This window comes from Oryzias latipes, chromosome 13 (assembly GCF_002234675.1).
Source record: "Oryzias latipes chromosome 13, ASM223467v1".
Classification (NCBI taxonomy): domain Eukaryota; kingdom Metazoa; phylum Chordata; class Actinopteri; order Beloniformes; family Adrianichthyidae; genus Oryzias; species Oryzias latipes.
The window spans coordinates 1,745,817-1,765,469 of record NC_019871.2 but is presented as its reverse complement, the minus strand read 5'-3'; the positions used below and the strand labels follow the sequence as shown (position 1 = coordinate 1,765,469).

The 19,653-nt window shown below is 43.0% G+C and overlaps 1 protein-coding gene across 2 annotated transcripts in view; it reads left to right on the top strand.

The window, feature by feature from the left end:
• The window catches only part of LOC101172994 (leucine-rich repeat and fibronectin type III domain-containing protein 1-like protein), a 275,228-nt gene that overhangs the window by 226,793 nt on the left and 28,782 nt on the right, over positions 1-19,653 (top strand). For both annotated transcript variants that reach the window (XM_004075203.4, XM_023961321.1), the window contains 4 exons: positions 4,454-4,715; positions 6,394-6,594; positions 13,739-13,905; positions 17,210-17,450. In XM_004075203.4, the coding sequence (XP_004075251.1) occupies positions 4,467-4,715; positions 6,394-6,594; positions 13,739-13,905; positions 17,210-17,450 (858 nt within the window). In that variant the 5' untranslated portion in view covers positions 4,454-4,466. The remainder of the gene's footprint in view (positions 1-4,453; positions 4,716-6,393; positions 6,595-13,738; positions 13,906-17,209; positions 17,451-19,653) is intronic.

Below are 19,653 nucleotides of genomic sequence, written 5' to 3'. Positions count from 1 at the left end.
ACAGCTACCTTTGGGCAAGGGTGGGGTAAGTCCTGAGCAGGGGCCAGTCTGCTACACAACCACACACTCCAGAGCAACCAATTGGGGCAATTTAGAGACACCAATTAACCAATGGAGCATGATGTAGAAATGCAGTTCAATGAACTTTTGGGTAAATCCCACTTTATTGTTTTAATGAAAAACATTCTCTTTTTGCTTATTTTTCTGCATCCACACATGTTAAAAAGAGCAAAAGCACAGATTTCATCAGAATGGATCTTTGAAGCATTTAGGACAAAGTCAACTTTGATTTTTGTAAGGTTTCCCTTCAGAGCTATGTTTTTTTTCTCTTTTTTTTTTTGCAAATCAAGCTGGATTAACCTCTTAAACCACACCTTCACCAATAGAACTGTGGCCTTTTCATCTGAATCAGGAGCAGATGAAAAAAACATTTTGTTTGAAAAAGATCTTGTGACGTGGGCGGGACCACAAGCTGCCTGCTCCGCCCCATTCTGATGCATCCACTTATAAATGAATAGATCCATGAATGTCTTAGTTTTTAATGTAGTAGTAATGTTAGGTTGGGGATGTGAGGGGCTGCTAGCTAGTGGGAGAGCATGTAAACAGACAGCTCTCAGCAAAAGGGAGAGGAAGGGCGGGGCCGGGTTGCTCTGCGCCAATAGTCCCGTCCACATCTCAGAGGTGAATGTCTAATGAACTCCTGCTGCTCTGCAGAAACGGCATCATCATAATAAAAGACCACTGGGAAGGCTTTGGAAATAGATCAGAGATGATCGGAGTGGGACTTTAAAGAAGTAACCCTCCTGTAAGCGCACACGGTAACCCCCAGAGTAGTGACCAGAGGCCCCGCCTCCAAGGCTGAACACCTTTCAATCAGCCGCATGTCTGCTCAAACACACCTGACCCGCCTCATCATCCGCCTCTGACAACAGCAGTCCACAGGTGCCCTAAAGCTGGATGGATGGAAACTTTCAGGATACAAATGGGACCGGGGGCTGGGAAACACACGTCCAAACCGAACATGAGTGTGCGCAGAAGATTGAGGGCGGAGTCTGTGTTCAGCTCCAAAAGAAGCAGGAAGTCCAAAGGAGCAGCTGAAACCAGGTTTTCCTGTTTAAACTCCATCATGTACCATTTGAAAAAAAGAAAGAAACTTCTGGGTTGGAGGAAATAAAACTCTTTGAGATTCTGCTCTAAAATAAATACATTGAGAAGAGGAAGAAGAATCTGCTGCTCTGTTTTTTGTTTGGAAGACAGATGGATGATCCTCACAGTTCAATCTCCATCTACATTCCAATGTTTTCCTCCAATCAGACATTTCATTATCATCCTCTCAGCACAATCAGGCCAGCAGCATGCAAATGTGGATGATCTACATTTGAATTTAAGGAAACTTGACAAACAGAAGTCAGCAGAAGAAAACTCTGAGAGAAAGATGATGAAGTGAGGAGAGGGGGAGAAAGGCAGGAAAAATGATGAAGATGTTGCTGCTGAAGATGGATGCTTGAATGCTCTTAAAGGTATAAAAGGCAGGAATGAAGAGATGGATGGAGGCAGCAGTTCAAATGGGAGTAAAGAGTGATGATAGGACTGGGAGGAAAGATAAACAAATTGCTGTTTGTTGTGTCGTAGCGGAGGAGAGGAGAGGAGAGGAGTACATCTGAGAGGAGAGGCAGAGAGGGATGATGGGATGATGCAGGTAGAGTCTAATGGGAGGAATGGAGACGAGGAGCACTGTGAGTGAAATGAAAGCCACTTTTAGCCAAGGAGCAGATGATCAAAAGAGGAGAGGGGGGAGATGGAGAAGTGCTGCTAGCTGGAAATGAAGCTGCTTTGCATTTTTCTCACGCTAAGCCGGCCTGACTAAACAAATTAAATCTGTTCAAAGCAGCCGTGCTCCTCAGAGAGCCGGCTCCTCACAGGAAACTCAGCTGAATCCATCCATCTCCAAAACCTGCAGTGTTAACTCCCATAATTGATGATGGGGGTGTAAATAAATGACAGGGGGTCACCTTGGTGTCACAGAGAACTGTATTTTCTTAACGGGTTTGTGCACATATTTTAAAAACGTTCAACCCTCATAAAAACACAAAGAAAACGTCTGTCTTTGTAAAAAGCTGCTGTGAAGACGTTTCTCTGTTTTCTTTTTGGTTCCGAACATTCATTTATGAAATATTTAAATAGGTTTTTAGAATTTAGTCCCAACTGTCCTAACATGTGGATACGGGCGAAAACGGGTCAAACCTGTAGGAACCGGGGCGCGCAGGTGACCCCCTTGCTGCTATGGAAGCATCTCTGTAGCAGAATTAAAACTGAAAGTCAAAACCAGAAACGCTTTTTCATTTTCAAAACTAAGCTGCATTTGTTGACTCAAAATTAAAAAGTGAAAAAGCTCTTTCTTCTTCAACACCGCTCATTCTGTTACCTAATTAAAATGATAAAGAAAATGCTGTCATTTCATTTTCAAAAAGGTCTTTAGAAGATGTGTAGCAAAATTCAATGAGAAATATCTAATTTGACAATTAAAGTGAATAAACAGAATCCCATCTTTGCATTTTTCCTTTAATTATGTCACAGAATGAGCAGTGTTTAAGTAGAAAAAGAAAAAGCACTTTGGAGGATTGATTTTTCATTTGGTTTTTGAGTAAACTGATGCAGATAGATTATTAAAAAAAAAAAGATAAAGGATCTGGTAATCAATCTCCCTTCTACAACACCCCTAAACAAGTTCTAGACAATGGAGAGAATTCGGGTGAAAAAGTATAACGAGGTTCTTTATCAGTCCCCACATAAAGAGCAAACAGCTGAGGACTCCACAACAATGCTGGAGACTCTGTGGGGGTGCGAGCGCCAATCAGTCACACATCTTTTGGACATGCAGTAAAATTGATCCCTTCTGGCAGAGCATCATCAAAACCCTGCAGGTCATAGTAGGGTATGAAATACCCACGGATACTAAACCTAGGACTGTTACCAACAAGAGGACAAGTTCCTGTTTAAAGTCATGATCATGGCTTGCAAAAAAAACCATAACAAGGACTTGGCTTAAAAGGGAACCACTGAGACTGGATCCATGGTTCTGTGGAGAAAATGAGATTTCACTCACGGTTGAAAGCTGAAAAATTTCAACTCCAATGGAGGAAATGGAAGCAATAAACATCCAGCTCAGAACCTAAAGCTCAAAACCACATTTTTGTTGTTCTTTTGTTACACATACCTAACATGTTTGGTTTAGAAGGTGAATAAATGAAGGTGAGGCATGATGAGAACTACTTTTGTAGTCCAGACTGCACTCTGTTTAAAGCAGATTATTACAAAGATTGTCTTACTTTTACCCTGAAGCTCGTCCTGTATTCCATCCCTGACCCAAACGCAGAGCAGCTCAGAAAACAGAAGAACAAAGGTTTTGACTCAGAGAATGAAAGTTCATTCAAAAAATGGATAAAAAAAAAAAAAGATCAAGTCTGTTTTAAAAAAAAGCATGTTTGTTTGTGGCTGTGCTTGAAGTTGGAATCATTTGCATTCAAAGAGAAAAACTAAGGAGCGTAGCTTCCGGCTGCAGGCCTCAGTCTGCTGTTTCCCTCCTCATCTTTGGTTGATTTGTTTTTTTTGGTTCCGGTTGTGTGCGTTTTGCATTCGTCCCATGCGTGGGTCTCCATCGTGTTACCTCTCCTCAGTTGTCTCAGCACGAACTGAGATTTAAGCCAGAAAGCTCGCTTAAAGTGAAGGTACAGCTATGAGCACTCATGTCTCAAAAAAATATACACATCCTGATTATGAACAAGATGAACATGTCATAAAGTATATATATGTATTTAAATGACCAGGATTTGGTGAAGTTTAAATCGAATGAGCACACAAATACAAGCGTCTGTCTACCTGTGTTACAATTGCAGCATCTTCACTCTGCAGCAGGTCTACATGGAAATCTGCAGCTCTGCACATCCTCATCCTAAAACATGGAGGATTTTCCTCTCCTCCCTTCTCATTGAGAGGATTTTCCTTCAGACCTCCTGAACGTATTTATTAGGTAGAGAATGAGGCGTGATTGGTCCATTTATTGCCTTGCCTGGGAATATTTGACATTTTTGTGCGCACAAACATTATTGGGGTTTCTTGCTGATAACTGCAGAGAGCATCTCCTGCTGAGACTGTGGATGAAATGCCGTCAACTCTCAGGTGTGGGACAAAAAAACCTCTGAAAACAAGCTGCAATTAAAGCTTTTTCCAGCAAATATCTGCTTCTTGCTTTGCTGCATTTTTAACATTTGCTGTGTTTCAGCGAAAGAAGGAGATGAGAAGTGTTGTTTGAAATAGTGAAAAAGCCCAAATGGTTGAAGCATTTCTCCATCATGGCTTGCCACAGAAGTGTAAGAAGCATTTAGATCTGCAGCCGAACCCCGGCGGAAAAAGTCGCCCATCTCAACTTCTGCTTGGTTTTTCTGTCTTGCAGCCGGCAAGCAGCCATGGACGCCATCACGTCGCTGGTCTGCCCCGTCCTCGTCCTGCTGTTCTTCCCCCCCTGTGTCCCCTCCATGCTGTGTCCAAAGCGCTGCACCTGCCAGAACCTGCTGCCGTCCTACACGGTGCTGTGCGCCAAGACGGGCCTCCTCTTCGTCCCGCCCAACATCGACCGGCAGACGGCCGAGCTCAGGCTGATGGACAACTTCATCACCACGCTGAGGCACCGGGACTTCGCCAACATGTCCAGCCTGGTCAGAGCCGCTGCGATCACCTTCACCTTCACACAGTCAGTCACGGCGTTCAGTCTGAGGACGACCACATCCAAGCCACCTTCAGTCTGACTCGTTTCTGTTGAAAGTCTGACCCTTGACACTTCCTCCAGGGGGAAGTATCCAACGGGTTTGCAGAAGCAGCACCGACACAGAAAACAAAGAATCATTTTGGTCTTTTTACCTCATTTGGCATGAAAGTTTTTATGTTGCTGAGGCTCACAAAAGCTCACAGAAATAACAAAAATTGAGTGTTTTTCTACCCTTAGGAGGATTTCCCAGGAGTGACTTTAAAAGATGTTTTCTCACTATTGAGCTCAAAATCATGCACAGAATATTGAACATTAACATTTTGGTTCAAACAAGCTGAAAAAAATTCCCGCTGTTTTACAAATCAAACTTAATTACAAAGACGCTAATCAGAAACAAGAACGTTGGTGGTTTGTGTTCGTTTCCATTTGGCTGAAGGTCAAACCCACGGTCAGGTTGTGGCTGTGGGGGGGCATCAAAGCAGAAACAACACTAGTCGCCCCCACAGTCCCCTGCAGGGGACTCTGAATGGTGGTCCTCACCTGTTCTACATCACATCCACAGGTGTGAGCAAACAGGAAGCATCTACTACCCAAATAAGGTTAGACTGCCTCTGGTTGAGGATGAGGAGAGGAGGAAGGTGAGGCTCTATCTCTGCGTCAGACTGAGGCCTGTAGTGGCCTTGAAAAGTGTTTGGAGTTTAGAAAATGTTCAGCTTTCAGGGGCACGTCGGAGCGTCCTCTGAGAATCCAAAACAAGAAATCAGATGGATGTTTGGGGACAAACCCGGTTGATAAACATCTGCTCCTTAAAGCAACACAGAATGGGACAAATTCCACAAATGATCCCTACGCTCTGCAGGAGTCGCTCCGCAGTCACTCTAAAGTCGCTCTGCAGTCGCCCCGCAGTCGCCCCGCAGTCGCTCTGCAGCAGCCACATAAAAACAGCAACATCTTGATCTCATGTCTGAACGTTTCCTCTTTAGAGCCTCCACAGCAGCACTGACGATGTTTGCTCTCACACGGAAACACGGGAGATGAGCTTTTGATCACTGAGCATCCGCAGAACGCCACACGTGTCCCTGCTGAAAGTGGCACCTTTCCAAACGTGTTGGCGCTCATTGACCTTTTCTCAGAGTCAATTGAATACGTCTTTGCGTCCTCACACTGTGGAGGTTTTGTGTTTGGTGGCAGACGCACAGTTTTGTTCATGAATGATAAACTGGTTTAAAACCCACGCTGACTTTCACTGATTAATGAAGAGGTTTTTAGATATAGTTCTTGGATGTAATTCTTGGTTCTTAGACGTAGTTCTTGGTTCTTCAATGTAATTTTTGGTTCTTGAAAGTAATTTTTGGTTCTTAGATGTAGTTCTTGGTTATTAAATGTAATTCTGGGTTCTTGGATGTGGTTCTTGGTTCTTCAATGTAATTCTGGGTTCCTGGATGTGGTTCTTGACAGTCAGAAGGATTCTCTTCTTCCTTCAAGCAGGTTTGAAGCTCAGTGGAGCCAGAAGAAATGTACTCTTCTTAAACTTTATATCATTTTACCAATGACGCTGTGAACACTTGATTGGATTGAATAAAAAAAAGGAAGAATAGTACAGTGACTGTAAATGTTGGTACCTGCAGATCCACTTGACCCTCAGCAGGAACACCATCAGCCAGATCAGGCCGTACACCTTTGCTGACCTCCAGGAGCTCCACGCCCTGCACATGGATGCCAACCGCCTGACTGTCCTGGACGACTCCCACTTTCAGGGCCTGGTGAACCTGAGGCACCTCATCCTGGCCAACAACCAGCTGCACAGCATATCTGAAGGAGCCTTCCAGGTGAGAACGCAGCGAATGTTAACTTCATAAACAGTTAAAGTAGCAGAAAAACGTAAACACAGAAGCGAAATATCTGGCGTTAAACTGTTAAATAGATTTTAAACCGGCAGTGGAAAATGGGATCTGTAGCAGAAAACAAGGTTTTATTTAACTTGAAATACATTGAAAGTACAGTTGGATAACAAAAAAATAAGTGAATAAATCCTAAAACATAACAATCTGTCATTTTAAAGTATGATCTTATATCATCATAAACACTCTGCATTGACTGGAGATGGTAACTTCAATATCCACGCGTCGGTTGTGTCTGGATTCCCTCAGTACTAATTAGTGTACCATATCTGGCGTTTGCTGTTTTTTGGGGGGTGTCTGAATCTAAAATTCCTAAATCCGGCGCCCTAAAAATTTCCCAGAAGTCTCTGCCAAAGAGCTAGTAAATGGTGTGTACTTGTACAGACCTTTTCTGCCTTCCCCAAAGTGCCTTACAGCCACAGTTCCATTCACGCAGTGATGGCGGCTTCGCTGCCAAACACTGGCACCAACCTAACCACCAGTGTGCATTGATGCTCACTTAATTGGCTAACATACACCACAATGCATCTATTTGAAGAAAAGCTCATGGTTTTTGTAGACTTTATCAATTCAGACGAATTGACAAAGTGTTTTGAAAAAGAGGTGAAATGTCTTTAACTTTAAAAACCAAGTCCAGATGACAACCTTTAAACCTACTGCTGTGATGGAATCTACCTGGATAAATGAGTCTTCAAAGACTTATTGAAGAAAAGGTATTAAAAATGTATTTTTATTATCATTTAAGTTTCAGAAACAGTGGAAACATGAATAGTTGTGGTAGACTTTCACAGCAGGAAATTTGAGCAAAATGCAGAACTTTAATTGGAAATTGTATAGGAATATAATATGGAGAAATTGAAGCCATTTTAGTGAAATAAACATAGATGGAAAGCATTCTCTGGACGCCTCGGGCCCTCATTAGCTGCAAATTGTAACTTCAATTTAAAACTAATCTTCATGTTGCTCCTAAACGAGTCGTGCCTCCATGATGTGTATGTCTACTAGCTTACAAAATGTGCTTCAATTCTTCTGAGAACCTTTTCAAGGGTGCTAGTATTACCCTGATGTGTGAGAACCAGCTTCTGTAATCCTCCAGTGTTCTCCATCCATTCTGCTGGAGGCCTTCAGACACAAACGCTCTCGATCACACCGTCTTGGCATCAGCCTCCATGTTTAGCGTGTCATTTCAAAATCAATGAAGAGCCTGGTTACCAAATAAAATTCATTTAGAATCAGTTTCTTTCTATCTTAACATTTTGTTGTATGTAAAAGTTCTCTCTCTCTCTCTCTATCTCTCTCTCTCTCTCTCTCTCTCTATATATATATATATATATATACACACAAACTTAAATGCATAAATCACATAAATACATAACATCGATCGGTAATTTAAAAGTATGACGTGTGACTTTCAGAATTTCTGATGATGCTGCTTTGCAAAGTCGTGGCTATGGGGCGTGGCTATGGGCGTGGCCGTGGGCGTGGCTATGGGCGTGGCAATGGGGCGTCAGAAATAGGATTTCAAAATGAAGATTGTTTGTTTGGAGATATTTTTGTCCATCATAGTAAAACATTAGCAGAATTACTGTAAACAAGCAGTTCTACTGTCATCTGTTCAGGAATCAATTATTATTGTGATGATGTGTTCTGATGATAATCATTTATTACCAGGCACTGGATTTAGTTACTTTAAGAGAATCTATCGGATCAGAACCGGATTACAAAAACTGTAAAATTATCAAATGAATGAACTCAGAAGGGGTGGGGTTATTTAAGGTGGCTTCTTCCCGCTCCTTTTCAAACGATAAATCAAATCAAGCTCTACTTGACTTTAGTTAATGATCACTGTCTTTAATGTGATTTAAGTGACTTTTTTGTTTTGTCTTTTTAATCTATGCATTTCAACATTTCTGAAATGAGTTTGATAAATATGTGTAAATGCTTTATTGCTTTGACTACAATGCTTGAAATAAATCAATAAATCAAATCGATTTGTTTTGGAGAACAACAATGATGTAACTTTCCGTTTGCTTCAAAACCCCCATCCGTCAGTCCTTTGTAAACACGGCGCCTTCGTTTGTCTCGCGCTAGCTTTGAGAAAGTGTAGTTCGATACCAAATGTCTGAAAAAACAGCCAGTCCTGTTTTCTCTTTTGCTGTTTTGTTTGGACTTTAAGTCACTCCAGAGTATTTCACAGAATCCTAAATAAGCAGAATAAAAAGGAAAGTTGCACTTTTGGGAGAAATGTTTTTGACAAAATACAGGAACGTGAAGAAAAATGTAATCTTGAAAGAATAGATAATAATAAACTAGAATTTAGGCACATTTTACCACCTTAACTGAAACTAGCTTAATGAATATAAACTAGGTCTGAATTCCCACCCTAACTCCTAAAAAACTACATAGTGCGGGACTATATAGTGCCCTGAATTTTAAAAGCAATTCAGACAATGCTCACTACTTTTTTCTGTTTTGTTTTTAACGCCGGATATGACGTCATTAATTTCATGAAGTTAAAATCTAATTGATTTGAGCGTTTTGTGATGAATATTTTTGAATCCACCATCTTCTGAAGATAGAAACATTGATCTTTCTCTTTCGGCTTTTCCCATCAGGGGTCGCCACAGCGAATCATCCTTTTCCACCTCACTCTATCATGAACATCTTCTACCCTAACGTTAGCCAACTTCATGTCCTCTGTTAAGACATCCATATATCTCCTCTTTGGCCGTCCTCTTGCCCTCCGGCCAGGCAGCTCCATCTCCAACATCCTTCTACCAATATATCCACTATCCCTCCTCTGAACATGTCCAAACCATCTCAGTCTGGCTTCTCTGACTTTGTCGCTGACACAGGCAACATGAGCCGTCCCTCTGATGTACTCGTTCCTTATCCTGTCTAACCTGGTCACTCCTAAGGAGAACCTCAACATCTTCATCTCTGCTACCTCCATCTCAGCCTCTTGTCTCTGTCTCACTGCTACCGTCTCTAACCCATAGAGCAGAGCTGGTCTCACCACTGTCTTGTACACCTTTCCTTTGAGTCTTGCTGGCACTCTTCTGTCACACAACACTCCTGACACTTTCCTCCACCCGCTCCAACCTGCCTGCACTCGCCTCTTCACCTCTTTTCCACACTCCCCATCACACTGAACTGTTGACCCCAAGTACTTAAACTCCTGCACCTTCTTCACCTCAGTCCCCTGTAACCTAACGCTTCTACCTTGATCCCTCTCGTTCAGACACATGTATTCTGTCTTACTACGACTGACCTTCATACCTCTTCTTTCCAGAGCAAACCTCCACCTCTCTAGCTGTTCCTCCACCTGCTCTCTACTCTCACTGCAAATTACAATGTCATCCGCAAACATCATTGTCCAGGGAGATTCCTGTCTTACCTCGTCTGTCAGCCTGTCCATCAGGATAGCAAACAAAAAAGGACTCAAAGCTGATCCTTGGTGTAGTCCCACCTCCACCTTGAACTCCTCTGTCTGACCTACACCGTCATACTTCTCTCATACATGTCCTGAACTACTCTGACATACTTCTCTGCCACTCCAGACCACCTCATACAGTACCACAGCTCCTCCCTCGGCACCCTGTCATACGCCTTCTCTAAATCTACGAACACACAATGCAGCTCCTTCTGACCTTCTCTGTACTTTTCCATCAACATTCTCAAAGCAAAAATGGCATCAGTGGTGCTCTTACGGGGCATGAAACCATACTGCTGCTCACAGATCTCCACCTTCTTCCTAAGCCTGGCTTCCACTACTCTTTCCCACAGCTTCATTGTGTGGCTCATCAACTTTATTCCTCTATAGTTGCTGCAGTTCTGCGTGTCACCCTTGTTCTTAAAGATCGGAACCAGAACGCTTCTCCTCCATTCCTCAGGCATCTTCTCACTCTCTAAAATCCTATTGAACAACCTTGTTAGAAATTCCACTGCTGTCTCTCCTAGGCACTTCCATACCTCCACAGGAACGTCATCAGGACCAACGGCCTTTCCGCTCTTCATCCTTTTCAGAGCCTTCCTAACCTCATCCTTTCCAATCTCTGCTACTTCCTGCTCCACAACACCCACATCTTCCTCCCTTCTTTCCCTGTCATTTTCCTCGTTCATCAGCTCCTCAAAATACTCCTTCCATCTTTTCTGTACACTCTCTTGGGTTGTTAGCACCTTTCCATCTCTGTCCTTAATCACCCTTATCTGTTGCACGTCCTTCCCATCTCTGTCTCTCTGTCTGGCTAGCCTGTACAAGTCCTTCTCTCCTTCCTTTGTGTCTAACCTGTCATATAGCTCATCGTAAGCTTTCTGTTTGGCCTTTGCCACCTCTCTCTTCACTCTACGCTGCGCTTCCTTGTACTCCTGTCTACCTTCCTCAGTCCTTTCTACATCCCACTTCCTTTTAGCCAACCTCTTCCTCTGGACGCATTCCTGTACTTCCTCATTCCACCACCAAGTCTCTTTACCGTCTTTCCTCTTTCCAGATGACACACCAAGCACCTTCCTACCTGTTTCCCTGATAATCTCTGCTGTAGTTTCCCAGTCCTCTGGAAGCTCATCCTGACCACCCAGGACCTGCCTCAACTTCTGCCTAAATTCCTCACAAGTTTCTTCATTCTGTAGCTTCCACCACTTGGTCTTCTTTTCTGTTTTCCCTCTCTTCTTCTTCCTGACCTCCAGAGTCATCTTACACACCACCATGCGGTGCTGTCTGGCTACACTCTCTCCTACCACCACTTTGCAGTCATTAACCTCTCTCAAATGACCTCGTCTACATAGGATGTAGTCCACCTGAGTACTCCTACCTCCACTTCTGTATGTCACTCTATGTTCCTCTCTCTTCTGGAAGTAAGTGTTGACTACAGCCATTTCCATCCTCTTCGCAAAGTCCACCACCATCTGTCCCTCCAGATTCCTTTCCTTCACACCAAACCTGCCCATCACCTCCTCATCACCTCTGTTGCCCTCACCAACATGCCCATTAAAGTCTGCTCCAATAACAACTCTCTCTCCTCTGGGAAAACTCTCTATGACCTCATCCAACTCACTCCAGAATCTCTCCTTCACTTCTAACTCACAGCCAACCTGTGGCGCATACCCACTGACTACATTCACCATCACCCCTTCAATTTCTAACTTTAGGCTCATCATCCTGTCTGAGACTCTTTTCACCTCTAGAACACTGTTTACAAACTCCCCCTTCAGAATCACTCCTACCCCGTTTCTCTTCCTATCAACACCATGATAGAACAGTTTGTATCCTCCTCCAATACTACGTGCCTTGCTGCCCTTCCACCTTGTCTCCTGCACACACAGTACATCTACCTTCCTTCTCTCCATCATGTCTGCCAGCTCTCTGCCTTTCCCTGTCATTGTGCCAACGTTAAGAGTCCCTATTCTCAAACCTATGTTCCTGCCTTTTCCCTTCTCTCTCTGGCCACGGACCCTTCTGCCTCCCCTCTTTCTTCCACCAACAGTAGTCAAATTTCCACCGACACCCTGTAGGTTAACAGCATCGGTGGCGGTCGTTGTTAACCCGGGCCTCGACCGATCCGGTATGTCTACAGTGTTGTGGATGATTCGCATGGTTATTTTGGCAATTTTTTTACGCCGGATGCCCTTCCTGACGCAACCCTCTCTATTTATCCGGGCTTGGGACCGGCACAGAAGTTACTGGCTTGCAACCCCTGTGGCTAGATTGATAGAAACATTGATGACTTATTAAAAAAATACATTTAAATACATTTTTTTGGCAAACATTTTCAGGCGCAATGCATTGTGGTCTATATACGCCAATCTCGTGAGCATCGATGCACACTGGTTTATTGCAGAGACTTCTGGGAAATTCCTAGGGCTCTGGATTTCGGAATTGTAGATGCGGACAGCAATACAGAATGGTGAACGCGCTACATAGTGGACTATATAGGGGTTGGGGGGGGAATTCGGACACAACTGCGGCGTCTCTTATGTTAGCGAGTGGCGGTTGGATGACTCGGTTGGCTACATATAGAACTGGCGCATGGTAAACCAGGGTTCGCTCATCGCCCACCGGGAGGGGGGGAGGGGGGGGGGCGATGAGCTTAATCCAGTGTGGGTTCATGGGAAAGACCCTTTGCATTTCTGCCGAACCATGTAGTCACAAGGGAGGCTAAGTTTGGCTCCCCCAGCCCGGTTGTGTCAGATGGGGAAACCGGCGTAAAAATCTCTGTCAAGCCACCTGTGGAAATCAGTGGAAGCTAAGTTGCTATGGCGACTCCTGAAGGGATATGCTGAAAGGTGAACAAATGTCTCGTAGCATAGTAGCGCAACCTATGAACAATTTTTCTGATGAGCATCGCAAAAAGGACATGCTAATAAGTTAACTAATCTCTAAATCACTAACACGCTGAATTCTTCTTCTTCTGTGTCAAGTTTGAACAATTACAGATGCTTCTTCCTTTTATGGCCGTCAAAAGCAAGTGCCACAGCGCCCTCTTGTGGCTGTTAGTGGGAAGATAACAAACACATGAGCCTATTATCATTTTCAAAAATCACTTATGACGCACCTGAGTGGAAGTCCCACCTCCAACCAAACTCTGCAAAGCAAATGTGACCTATACTCTGAAAAACAGGGTACTCTATTACAAAAAAAGCGACTGATCAGATTGCCCTAGCATTTGTCTGTGGTGGGGCGTCATTTGACTTCCAGCTTCTATGTTTCATCTACACCAGCACAGATATAAAAGTATAAATATATGTCGAATACTGTGGATATACATTTATGGGAGTATCAGCTCTTTGAAGATGGCGAGTTATTCTCCATACGTGTCAAATAAAAATGACATAAATTAACTAGACTTCTCTTTGATGGTTTTTGGAGACATTTGGTAAAAACCCCTTGGTTTATTAAAATAATCTATTTATTTATTTCCTTTTCAAACATGTCTTCATTCGTTCATTGAACCCAAACATCTTGTTTTTTCAGCTCCCCACACGTTTTCACTCCTCTCCATTTTGAATGTCCGCTTATTCCATCTCATGTACCTTTTTTGACTTGTCCTGTTATCCTGTTTTTTCTCCTCCTCAGGACTTCCTGGAGACTCTGGAGGACTTGGACCTGAGCTACAACAACCTGGTGGACATCCCCTGGGACACCATCGCGTTGCTGGTCAGCGTCAACACGCTCAGCCTGGACCACAACCTCATCGAGAGCGTCCCTGAGGGAATCTTCTCCAACCTGCACAAGCTGGCCAGGTCAGAGGTCACCTGTTTTCTGCAGCTGCATGGAGAGTCCCTAACCTCTTGGGTAGTTTTCTTGGTTTCTTTGAGGTTCAAGACGATGTAGGTTGTGAATTGGTGCTTTGAATGAAACACATAAAGAATAGGAAACACTTTTCTGTTTGAATGCAAACATTTCCATCTCACCTGCTTCAGGTGTAGGTCTGTGATTAACTCATCAAACCTCCTTCGTTTACAATAAATCATAAATGGCTTGAATTTAACCCCTTCTTCTAAATCACAACCTGTCCTTTAATCCAGGAGTCCACTTCCCTGAGCATCGACTTGACTGGAAAAGAACAAAAACTGGTTTTTATATAATTGGAAATAAACACAGTTTACTTCTTGTTTGGGCTAAAAAATGTAGAGATTGTTATGTAATCAAACGACTATGTGGCTTTGATTTTAGCTGGATTTCTTTTTTTTATGCTTTTTCTAAACATCACACATTATTATAACAATGACAAAAAGCTGATTTAGTCAGATGCATTGACTTGTTTTTGGAACATTTTTCTGAACTAAGCAAAAATGAAACTCTATCTAGATCGAGTTTAGAGTTAAAAAAACCTCAGAAAAAAACAATTTAGCAAATATCAGTGAAACCTCATACTTCTACCAGGGTAATTGAATAAGAAAATGTCAAAGTATGAGCTAGTCGGTATGAGATTTTTATGTATTTATTGATGCATTCAAACATTGAAACAGATCAAATTCTCAACATTTCTCTGTTCTTTTTAAACAAAGGATGTTCATGTAAATGAAAGTCACCTTTAAATATTTCTCATTGGAGCTCATTTAGTAGACACCCTCTACTAGAAGCTGCAGATAGAGTTTTTATGCCCCCACTAATGCCCCCACCAGCAGCTGCTCTGCACCATAGACCACTGAGGGCGACCATTTGCAGTTTGACCTCCTTCTCAGAGCGGATCCAAAGCTTTATTGGTTTGGCCTTTTTTTAAATGTGCAACATAACTGTTGGTGTCCAGAAATGAACAAACAAACCCAATTAGCAGTAATTGATGGAGATTAAAGTCCTTCATCGGCACATGAAACAGCAATATCATGTGAACCTTTCATGCACGGTCTGACATTCAGAGGCTGAATGGATTCGTTTCGCCCTGGAGACCTGGCGCCCGTGTAGCGGCCGGCCGTGTGTGTGTTGGAAACACCTGTACACACAAACCAACCCCCCGCTGCCACACATCAAACACAGTAATTGAAATTTGTCAAGTTGAGCGTGCTCTCTGCAGCTTTTAGCTTCTTGTTAAGACACCGTTTTGAATATTTCTGGGGGGTAAAATAGTCTTTTTCTGTGTTTGCTGTTTCCAGCACTGAACGCTTGAGTATCCTGCTTGATTGCCCGTCTTCAGGTCTATTCTTTTGCAGGAAAAATGACCCTTCAGACTCCAAAGTGGATGAGAAAAAAGTGTTTTTCTGAGGCCGGGTCTCCTGTTTGAAAGGCTGCCTCGGCTCTTCACCCCTGTTCAGTTGAAAGCCGGGATTAGCAGCTGAATGCAGAGAAAAGTCCCAACATGAGGTTTAACCTCTGATCAAACTGCTTGATCTACGCCCTTAGCAGTACAGCGATCTAACGCAGCGCCGCTTGCCTCTGAAGTTCAGCCCAGTAACGGTAATGGAGCCATTTAGCACTTAGAGCGGCTTAAGCTTAACTCTCCAGCACTTGAGCGTTCTCAGCAGAAAACACCGTTTTCACTGCGCTGCTGCCTTTGCTTTGACACATTTACCACATTTATTATATGACATTAACTCCAATGAATAGATCCCATGATTGCACTCAGAATTCCAGTCAACCTGATGAAAGTACAACACAGGAGCACAGAAGCTGCCTGTACGGGTGGATGCAGATGAAGGACCGAAAATGGAAATATTAAGGTTGTAGAAAAAGACTATGGAGGCGAGACATGAGGTCACCTGTTGGTTGAATTTGGCCTGTTGGAGTTGTTTATCTATGTGGTCAATGCCGTTTGGAGCTACAAAAGAAAAAGGCAAACAGGCAGAACAAACATGCTCTCAGTTGGAAATGTAAAAAAAAACACCCCCCAAATGTACCACAAAAACTGCCCTAAGACAAAAAACAAGAAGACGGTTCATGAAAACTCATCTCAGGACCCCTGAAGTTCATGGGGACAACAGTGTAAGCTTATCTATGGAGCTAATTTAACATCAAATTCTGCCGAGCCGTTGCTCTACCAGGGTTTCTGGGCCCGCTGTTGGAATAATGCAGAGAATGCATCTATTAGAGGTTATGTGTTGGGGCCTCTTGGGAAAAATGTACCAATAAAAGGTTAAAAATCTGTGTTTTTAGGACTGTTTGTCTTCAAATGGGCTTCAATCTGGAAGTCAGATTCCAGTTGATTTAGTGAGTTAAATTGGGTTCTAAAAATGTGTTTAATTTGATCCTGTGACCATAGTTACCTGATGGAATTCTGTTTTTTGGGTCAAATCTCTATCTGCTTATGTTTCCTCTGTTGGTTCTCAGACCAACCAACCAAAGAAGAAGCACTTTTTAGGATCAAGTGATTCTCTTTTTCCCTTTTCCATCTTTGCTGCCGCCTTTGTTAGCCTGGTCCAGGCTACGTATAATAACTTTGTGTTTCCAGTAAAATAAATACATGCTAAAGTAAGAGAAGCTGCAAAAAAGCTTCTTATTTTCTTACAATAGAAGAAGTATTTTTTTTAATCTTTAGAAAGGCAAAGATGAATTTAAAACAAAAATACTTTTGGTTATTTTTTTACCTTTAGGGGGAGAAGATGAGTTTATACTTTTACCGCCGTCCTGTCGTTTTCTCTTTTCATCTTTCCCTCTCTCCTCCAATTTCACCTTTTCGGCTGGCCTCCCACCAGATCGATGCGCCGCCCGTCTGCTCTGGCCTCCTGCTTTATCCTCTCAGAGCATCAGCAGCACAATAAAAGCAATGATTGTGGAGAAATGAGTCACCGGAGGCTTCACCTGCTCTGCCTGCTCCGGCCAAGGCATTCGTTTAAAGTCAATGTTTCAAAGAATCATTTGAAAATTGCCCTGATGGCTGTTTCGACAAAGCTAATGAAGGAAATTGTTGAGGAAATCATGTGAAACTATGAGGTTTCTCCCTTTGAAACGGTGCGACTTTTGGGACTTTCCTCCAGGTTTTATTCTCCAAACGCTGTTATTGATTTTTGTCCTCCTGAACCAGAAACGTCATCATGTTTGGGTCACTTTTCCTCACATCGGTGGGAAAGCACAAACAGGGCAAAGCTAACGTTTGCGTTTTGTCATCAGACTGGACATGACGTCCAACAAGCTGAAGAAAATCCCCCCGGACCCGCTCTTCCTCCGGATCCCGGTTTACGCCAAGATGAAGGGCTCGCCGCTCACGGCGCTGGTGCTGAGCTTTGGCGGGAATCCTCTGCACTGCAACTGCGAGCTGGTGTGGCTGCGCAGAGTCACCCGAGAGGACGACCTGGAGACCTGCGCGTCGCCCAAAGACCTCGCTGGCAAATACTTCTGGACCATCCGTGAGGTCTGTCACACATTCAGCTCACTTTGTACGTGAAGCTCCAGTCTGTCCGGAGGTCGGTTCTGGACTGTAACTGCATGACTGTTGAAAAAACAAACTCTAAACAGACTTGTCTCACAATTTCAAGGATTTTAGGTTTTTACTTGATTTTAAGGTATTTTTATCAAAAAAAATAAAGCAGAAAGTCGATTTAAAAAACAGATACATCAAATCCATCCAGGATAATAATTCATAAATTTATTAGAACATGAAATTATAATTCTTCTAAATCATAAATAAGTGTACTTATATATATGATGCGTTGAATCCAGCAAATATTAGGTTTGTCAAATAGTTTGATTGCTTGCTTAAAGGGGAGAGTGAGCAATCAAACGTTCCTAATCCTAATCTAAAACCTGATGTTGTATATTAGAGACATTTTACAGCAGGGCTCTCTAACCCTTTTCAGGCCACAGACCATTTTACTGTCAATATTTTCACAGGCTGAAGTAGCCTCCAGTTTCTCTTCACTTTTGAGGCTAAAGTTCATCTCCATCCTCTGTAAAGTTTTTCTGCAGCTGCTTTAAACTTTATTTGTTCTCTAGATTTCCTGTAGGAACCATTAAAATGTGACCAAGATTTTCCCTTAACCCACAACTGGAGATAAAAACAATGAGACGTCAACTTCAACCTCGCCAGCAGTGAAAGTAGATTTTTATTTATGTCGGTACAATATAACAAGTTTCAGCAACGAATATTTTTAAATAGCAGTAAATTCAAAATATAAAGATTAATCGATGAATTGATTTATCCAACCAAATGGATCTGTCTGATTCAATTTGTTAATTGAATCAAATCAGATTATACTATTATGAAATTAATTCAAAATGAAATAAATTTATTACAATTGTTCTTGGAAAATACCATTTGGATTGAGGTTTATTTGACTATAAGGTAAAAACAACCAATCACAGCGGACAACACACATGTGATGCAGCAAAAATGGATCAGTCCATCATTCCAGTCCAAAGTGTGGAAAACATTGACTTTACCAAAGTCATGTGACCATCCAGTGTTCTAGAATGTTCTAAGAATGTTCCCTTTGAATTCTTTGGATGTGGAAAATCAACAGTGGGCTGAAGTTTAGGTCGTATTGTTTTTGTTCCAACTGTCTCACGGACCGGTACCAGTCCTTGGCCCGGGGCTTGGAAGCCACAGCCATACAGGAGACCCGGCATGGAGGAGATTGACTGACAATGGCCTACAGCCAATCAGGACGCAGAACACAATGAGCTGTTTTAAAAAAGAGAATGCAAAAAAAATCAAAAAACAACGAGATCATGAAAGGTGAACCAGGGGCCAAGAAAACTTTAGTAATTTTAGTTTGTATCAACCTAAACTAAAATACGTCAATCTGGGACGCTCTAGTTGAAACTATAAATTTTGTCTTGTTTCTCCATCAGATTCGTCAATTTGTTGGTTTAAGTTCAGTCTTCTGTACCACGAGATCTGTACTTAAAAAATGTTTGCAGTTATTGTGCAAAACTGTAGACACAAGTTTGTTTCCCTGAAACGTCTGTGACTTTCAGCAACAGAGTTTAGAAGCCAAAAAGAGTCTAGACATCAGCAGCATCACAAAAGAGGCTGAACCTGTGGGGAGGCAGCCTTCAATAATGATTTTCATGAGAGGACTCTCCTTCTTCAGACCTTCGGTCTTTGATCCCTCTCAGCCCTGAGAGCCACAGCATCACCTGAAGGTGCTCTGTGAGCTAAAGTCTTCTCAAACGGAGCGGTGTGCTGTGGGCCTGCGTCTCCATCTGAAGGCTGTATTAGGAGGATTAAACATGTGGAGAGGGAACTGCAAAGACTCCTGTGCGTCTAAAGTGTCTTGGCTTCTTAACAACCAGGTTCGATAGTTCCTACCCAACTGTGCAGACAAGTGACCCACCGCCGCTCCGTTCTCAGCAGGGAGGGACATTCCTGCTCTCCAATCAATGAAAGCTGCTGCTGTGGTGGAAAACTTGCAGAGCTGAGGAAGTCTGAGGGTTAGCAGGACAAACGCTTCGATTCTCCTCCGTCCTCGCTCTTCACTCACATCAGGGAAATTCCCTGAGCTTCACGGGAGCCGGCTGTGGGGTCAGGATGTAGAACGCAGCTGAAAGGCAGGAGGGTTTCATTGAAGCTGCAGCCGTCAGGTCAGAAACCAGCTCTGCTGGGGAGCAGACTC